Here is a 7,183-nt window from a genome sequence, read left to right as displayed (position 1 = left end):
TGGTGGTGGTGTGTGTGTGTGTGTGTGTGTGTGTGTGTGTGTGTGTGTGTGTGTGTATTTTGGCAACGGGGCTGGTGCTTAAGCAGGCATGTAAGGGGGAGGGGGCTCCTTCTCTGGCATCTTCATTGCCATCTCATAAGTGGGCAGGATGTACTGGAAAAGAATAAAAGAAAAACAAACATAAGACAACTTGAAGGCCGATACAGATACTATGGAGGCAGCTGTGTGATAAGACGACATGTCACATCATGTCTCGTGTCACATCATGAGTGCAGCCTTCGAGTCCGAGACAATTTTTTTTTTAACTGGAGATGACGAGCTTTAAATTCTGCATTATAAACATTTCTAAACGTAGCTGCCAATTTATGTTTTTTTTCTCCCTGACATGGTAACCTCTTACGAACAGACACCGCTGTCCTCTTCTAGCTTCTCAGACCGTCACTGTGGTGATGGCATGACACCTGCTGGTGTATCGTGAGCAGTACATATCGCTGTATCTGATACCGTCAAGTGTGTTTTTAAGACAGGAGATACCAGCAGCTTGCATACCTGGGGAGGGGTTTCAAAGGCCGGGTAGACAGCGATCTCTGGCATGTTCCTGTTGTTGATGTACTTGTAGCAGTTCCACACACAGTTGATCAGGTAAGACTGGAAAGCAAATACAAGACCGCATTTTGAATTTGATGGTTTAAAATCAGGCTGTCTGACTCAACAGCCTCGTTAACGACTCTTTACTTTAAACAGGACAGAGCTGTGCTAGCTGTGCTAGCTGTGTGAACGCGTCCTTCACTCTCCCCTTTTCTGAATATCAGTTTTCTCATCTCACCGCATAAGATTCATTTTCATATTAGTTCACTTAACAATGATGTGAATCAAATGAACCAACACACTCAATAAAGCACATTTAACTGTAATAATGTCACCTTGAGGATGATGAGGAAGGCAAAGAAGACCAACACAAAGAGCAGCAGGCAGCTGGAGTCCATAGAGAGGAGGTTGTCCTTGTACGGGAAATCCGGCTGAGGAAGACGAGAACACACGTCAGATAATCAACTTAATCCACTCACATCACCTTCAACGCCTCAACGCAATCAATAACAAAAAGGTAACGCTAACAAATCTTGAGGCTGTTCAGACAGAAACATTATATATGTGGGAATTTATTTTTGGTAAAAATGAGAACAATGAGGCTTAGTTCTAAACATTGTCTTTTGTTGTCAGTATCCGCCTAAAGGATACTGACGAGGAGGTAGTGCGAGTGATTCATAATGTCAACAGGATCAAACTGTGTGGGCTAGTGGGACTAGTGAGTCTGGTGGGACTAGTCAGTCTGGTAGCACTAACCAGCTGGTCCAGGTAGTCCTTGATCCTGGGTAGGTAGGTGAGAGAACTGATGGCCACCAGGCAGCTCAGAGCAAAGTCAAACAGCTGATAGCAGAAAAATGGGATGAGCCAGCCGTCACGATGCTGAGGAAAAAAAAACAAATCATGTTATGAACCACGTCATCAATTCGGCAGATTGTGCTTGAGGTCAACATGTACAGGGACCATGTTGCATTTTTCCCAACCTTATATCCATATACCCTTGTCTTAGATGACCTTTAAAACATATCTGTATCCAGGAGGTAGGCTCTGTAAACTCTACAGTTGAGGATTCATTTACAGCCTGAGCAGCAAAATGAAACACGACAGTTTTCAATGTCTTAAAGTAGAGATGCACCAATACCGATATCGGTCCAATACCGACTCAAACAGCTAAATCGGCCATCGGTGCATCCCTATTTCTAAGTCTGTTCTAATTCCGATACCAACATTGGTTTTCTTGGCATAAATCAAAGAGTTTCCTGGACCGACAGCATTTTTCCTTTGGGCTGCGGCTGCGTCATCAGATGTGGTTTGGGGGTAAATGAAAAGAGCCTGCCTGACAGAGACAGGGAGTGCTGACATTGTAACTGTGTATATTATCACATCTTACTGGAACAAATACATAGAGAAGGTTGAAAATCAGCAAAGTGGTCCTCTGACTGGGCTACTATACAAGAATCTCTACAGGCATTCTGGGTGTTTTCTATGAAAAAAAACAAAAAAACAACTGTAAACTCCTACGTCACTTCATTATGCAGCAAAGTGCTGAATATCGTTGGCAGATCATGATCAAACATTTAGGGGATTTAATTGGGACACTACAGCTCTGCATCGCCACACTGGACCCAGAACAGGGTTTCTACTACTGTTGTCTGGGGGAAAGTATTTGCACGGCTAAAGCGTAACTCTTGCACAGACTGCTGGCACGAACAGAGCGCCGAGCCTGTCGATGTGCGTCACACTTTAACCGTGCAGTCATCCCGACTAGCAGCTTAACACAGGGCCACGTCAAAAGGCTATCAAACCTGTCCGTCTTGATGCCACCGGGCCGGCCTGTGAGGTAAAGATGACAAGCAGTGAGAACACAACATTGTGCGCTACACTCCCACTGCGTCAGGATTCTTTTCAACAACCACAGCATGTCTTACTTACCTCTGAACTCTGGTGCTATTAATATACAACTTGAAAGCAATGCGTTTTCTTTTTGCATGCACATTCTGGGATCACATATTAGCACAAGAAACCCCGGCAGTGCTTTAAAATGAAATGCACGCTGTCAAAAGAGAACTGAAGACTTACAGTAATGGCTCCGTACACCATCATGGCACTGATGGTGAGCATCAGCAGAGAGATGGCGAAGCCAACACAGGCATTCTCTGTGTGAGGAAAAAGTGAGAATAAATACATAAATCCACCAAATGATTAAACACAATTTTAGCTTTGGCCTTAGATCATTAATGTATACATCCTTGAGTGCGGGTGTATAGTCGCTTGCTCTCTAGAAGTGATTTGCATTCAGTGTAAGAGAACCGTCTCCAGGGCTTCTCTCCTTCCCGCTAACTCGGTTTTAAAGGGTCGCTCTGGGGAGCATTAAGCCTCTCTCCCTCTCAGCTGTATCTGTAAATACACAATGAAACTCAGCCTGGGATAATTAAAAGGCCGGCCTTTCATATCCTCTTTTCTCTCCATCACTCAGTCTCTCCTTCCTCAAACTCCTCTGCCTGTTGGGCTAGGGAAAAAAAGGATGCTGGTGAGAAAGCTACAGCAGCACCGCGGCCCCGATGAGATTTCTTTGTTTATTTAGCAGCTCAAACTGAACAACTTGAACATCAAAGTATGAAACTGTCAAGAGGAATCTCTGGCGCTTGTATTAAAGTTATAGAAAACAAAATTCACATAGGCTTAAGCTCTGCTGATTCATTTCTCACATAAGCCTAGTTTGGGCTGTCAAATGTCAGAAAATTGTGAAAGTATTGCCTCATTACAATCACACTCTTCTTAAACCACATGTGACATCTTCAAGGTGTCTGAACCAAAATATATTCAGTCTATTTTCACTTAAGATAAAAAGGAGCACAAAATTGGAGAAGCTGCCACCAGAGAGTATATGTGGAATTTTGTAGTTTACTATAATAGACCACGTCATCTTTATATTACTTAAATAACTTCTAAACATGGCCTTGAATAAAAACGAGTGCCGCCTGATGACGCTGCACTAATATGTTCACATTGCCTCTGCGTCTGTGGACAACCTCCTCTGCCTGCTGTGTGTGTGTGTGTGTGTGTGTGTGTGTGTGTGTGTGTGGGGGCACTCTGGTGTCCCCTCCAGCCCTGCCCTTCACATATAAATACAAACACCGAGGATCAACATGGACCCTTGAGGAAACACTAAGGAACGACACCAGTGACACTAATAACATTCAGTTACATGTACATAGCACAGCAGTGCTGTTGTCCTCGTGTGTCATTCTGCTTTGCAGTCAGTGGGGAGTTGTGCTCCCTGTGGAAGATGAATCACATGTTCAACCTCAGCATGACAGCAGCTCGTCTGTGAACTTCTAAATCCAGTGCAGACGATGTTCGTTTGGTAAAGTTTCAGTGGGCCATCTTCACTTGGACACAGAGGAATTAAGAAGGCTTGATGTGTAAATGTGTCGTAAACTCAAAAGTAAACCTACGTGTTTTTAAAATGCAGTTTGTTTGCCATAACAGTAATTCTCATGTAGGTTCCGCTGCTTACCAGACATCCTGTCGGAGGCAAAGTAATGGTCGATGACCTCATACTGCAAGTCAATGGTGGGCACGTTCTCTGGGTGGGTCACAGCGACAGTCAGCAGGATGCCCATCAACAGATTGACTACCTGAGGAGAGGAAGGAAGAACTTTGTACTCTTAGCACAACACTTAAATCCTTTTATTCAACAATCGTTTGGAATATGTTTTAGATTGAACTCCTCCTTTACATTCAGCCCTTGGTTTCAGTTCATGTTAACATTGTGGGGAAGCCAACTTGCAGAGGCACGGTCGACATTACAGTGAGCAATTTATCTCCCTTTTTTTGTCAAAGTTACTTTATCGTCATGCGGGATGTCCAGAAGTTTATAAATGAATTAAACTTTTTGATGTAGGGCCGGTTTAACTGCAGAGAAGTGTAGTGGGCAGGCTGCTTGTGTTAAACAGTTTATGTGCTCATACAAATTCAAGGAGGAGAGAGTTGGGGAAGTATAAGAATGTCTGTTGTGATTTAATTCTGGTTATTTATGGGAAGAAAACATAAACCTGTACAACCCTAAACCAGTACAGACCGACTTGGCTACTACCATGAAGTCTGCCTGGTGCATTGGATCAAAAACTCTTGACTTTTTAAATATATATATATTAACTTTTCCTGATAAAAGTCTGAGAACCAAAACGTTATTAATAATGATGAACAGTGTGCAGGAGTCTTTGTTTTCTTTCAAACTGTTGTAACCTAACGTTACCCGAGAAGGCTTAACATTACACTGTCATTAATGCAACATATGTATTCCATATTGTACCCTTAAGTGGTTTCAACCCAAGGTAACAAACACCGAGGAAATATTACCAAAAATTATTACTTGAAGACGTATTCTTGGGTTTTTAATCCAATGAACATGTTTACGTTATTATACCAGCACACACGTAAGTAAGTAAAATTTATTTATAAAGCGCTTTTCACAGACAAAAGTCACAAAGTGCTTAACAGGGCAAAAATTACAAAGATAAAAAACACAATGTGACCATAGGGCCAATAATTTACATACACAGAAAAAATACAAAATTAAAACATGGTTTAAAAGCAGGTCTAGGACATGGGTTTTACCCAAACGCCAGTCTAAAGAGGTGAGTTTTGAGCTGATTTCTGAATGTGTTCATAGAATCTGCGAGGCGTAGAGGTGCAGGCAGAGCATTCCACAGCCTCGGTGCTACTGCCTCAAAAGCTCGGTCACCACGGGTCTTAAGGCGAGCGCGTGGGACAGACAGAAGACCTAAAACGTCTGACCTGAGAGTGGGGGCGGGTGAATAGGGGTGAAGCAGATCAGCTAGAGCCTGACCGTGTAGTGCTCTGTAAGTGAGAATTTTAAAGTGTATCCTAAATGCTACAGGGAGCCAGTGAAGAGATCGGAGTACGGGGGTGATGCGAGACCGTCGATTTGTCCTGGTGAGTAATCTGGCGGCAGCGTTTTGGATGACCTGCAAGCGGTTAAGAGCAGATACACTGAGTGATGAGAAAAGTGTGTTACAGTAGTCAATGCGTGAAGAGATAAATGTGTGTATGATCAGCTCTAGTTCAGGTGTTGATACTACAGGTCTCAGTTTACTGATATTTCTTAGGTGGAAGAAACATGATCTGGACAGCTGCTTAACATGGGGGTCAAACGACATGGATCGATCAAAGAAAATCCCTAGATTGCGCAGGTTGCCATGGGCAGCAGAGGAGAGTGGACCTGCCTGATCATAGGGACAAACTCATCCGGTGCAATAACTAGAACCTCCGTCTTATTGTCGTTAAGTTGTAAGCAGTTTTCTGCCGTCCAGTCTCTGATGGCATTGACACAGTCCAGGAGCCTAGTTAATGTGAAGGCCTCGCTGGGTTTGAATGACAGATGGAGTTGGATATCATCTGCATATAAATGATAGGCAACATTGTAACTTTTTATAATCGGTCCCAAAGGTAACAAGTAAAGGGAAAACAACAGACTATCACGTGAGACTATTCACCCGTTACAACGGCTGCTACCATACACCACATTACCAGTTTCGGTTTTCTTGTGTTGCATCAGTGATTTCGTGGAAGTAGAGCAACAAGGCCTGTTTTAATGTGTTAAGTACCGTCCAGCTGGAGACCAAAAGTCAGCAGAGGATTTAGAAATACAACCAAAAGCAGTAACATCTGTTACGTGACGTGGTAAACGAGATTAATTCAGCTGTGAATTCAATGATTAGGAACCACGTAAACGAATACGTACTTCAGCGTGCCTATGAAATGCAGTCTCTTGATTTAACTTCAAAAATAATCTGCACCATACTTTTAATAATATTAAATAATTTTAGCAAATCGCGTTACTGTGGATTCCTTCACGGTCCCGCTTGTTGTGATAGCAAGCCAGCGGAACGTCAGCTAGCTTTGCGCTAACGTGCTAACAACATAACGTTCCGTCAGGTGAACATGTCACATATTTTAAACATTCAGAACACGGATGCAGGTGACTGGCGCTAATCGGATGTCGTTACTTGCTGTCGTTGTATCGGTTTGCGAACTGCAAGTTAACGGTTGGGCGACAGAAACACTTAAGCTAGCTAATTAAACCAAAAACGGAAGCTAACATTGAGCCTAGCGCTCCGTTAACGTCAACTCGGCATGTAACGGATATTAATCAGACAAAAAAAAGTTGCGCCTAGCTAACATTGGAGTTGCCGACAACAGTCGTCATATCTACATGATATATAATAGCTGATATACAGTGTGTAACTATGTACTTTAAGGACTTTAACAGAGTTGATAGGCAGTGCTAGCTAGCATTAGCTCGCTTAGCTCCATCAACCATTTTACGCACCATGTACCATGTTCCCAGGATGATGGTCCCCGTGCGAACGTGGCAACATCCACAACACCTGGTGGTGTACAGTCTGTCTCGACTGGGCTTAAAGTGATGCATGTCCTCCACAAGCGTAGGAAGAAACATCGGGAGAGCTTATCGTGGACAAGAAATAATCGTCTCAGCATCAACAGTCTGCGAACTAACACAGGAGGAACGCCCACCACTTCCTTGACAACCTGTGCGACGCCGGTGATA

General features: G+C 43.3%; 1 protein-coding gene across 1 annotated transcript; it reads right to left on the bottom strand.

Annotated features, from left to right (window-relative positions):
* Positions 1 to 6: 6 nt before the first annotated feature.
* Positions 7 to 7,183, bottom strand: laptm4a (lysosomal protein transmembrane 4 alpha). The gene is made up of 7 exons (XM_031878401.1): positions 6,944 to 7,183; positions 4,106 to 4,226; positions 2,665 to 2,741; positions 1,345 to 1,467; positions 924 to 1,019; positions 550 to 648; positions 7 to 153 (listed from the first exon to the last, which is right to left on the bottom strand). The coding sequence occupies exons 1-7, from the start codon at positions 7,070 to 7,072 to the stop codon at positions 79 to 81; spliced, it is 720 nt and encodes a 239-aa protein (XP_031734261.1). The 5' UTR covers positions 7,073 to 7,183; the 3' UTR covers positions 7 to 78.

The sequence above is a fragment of the Anarrhichthys ocellatus genome, unplaced genomic scaffold, assembly GCF_004355925.1.
Source record: "Anarrhichthys ocellatus isolate YVR2014 unplaced genomic scaffold, GSC_Weel_1.0 scaffold175, whole genome shotgun sequence".
In the NCBI taxonomy this organism is placed as follows: domain Eukaryota; kingdom Metazoa; phylum Chordata; class Actinopteri; order Perciformes; family Anarhichadidae; genus Anarrhichthys; species Anarrhichthys ocellatus.
The sequence above is the reverse complement of the archived record's forward strand: the minus strand, read 5'-3'. Positions and strand labels throughout refer to the sequence as shown.

What these genes read in the sequence shown, in the direction of transcription:
- laptm4a (XM_031878401.1), bottom strand. Translation starts at nt 7,072, where the DNA reads ATGTTTCTTCCTACGCTTGTGGAGGACATGCATCACTTTAAGCCCAGT. An exon ending in TGCCTCCGACAGGATGTCTG is followed by an intron (nt 2,742 to 4,105) that starts GTAAGCAGCGGA and finishes TTCCTCACACAG; the next exon opens with AGAATGCCTGTGTTGGCTTC. An exon ending in CCTTCCTCATCATCCTCAAG is followed by an intron (nt 649 to 923) that starts GTGACATTATTA and finishes TTTGCTTTCCAG; the next exon opens with TCTTACCTGATCAACTGTGT.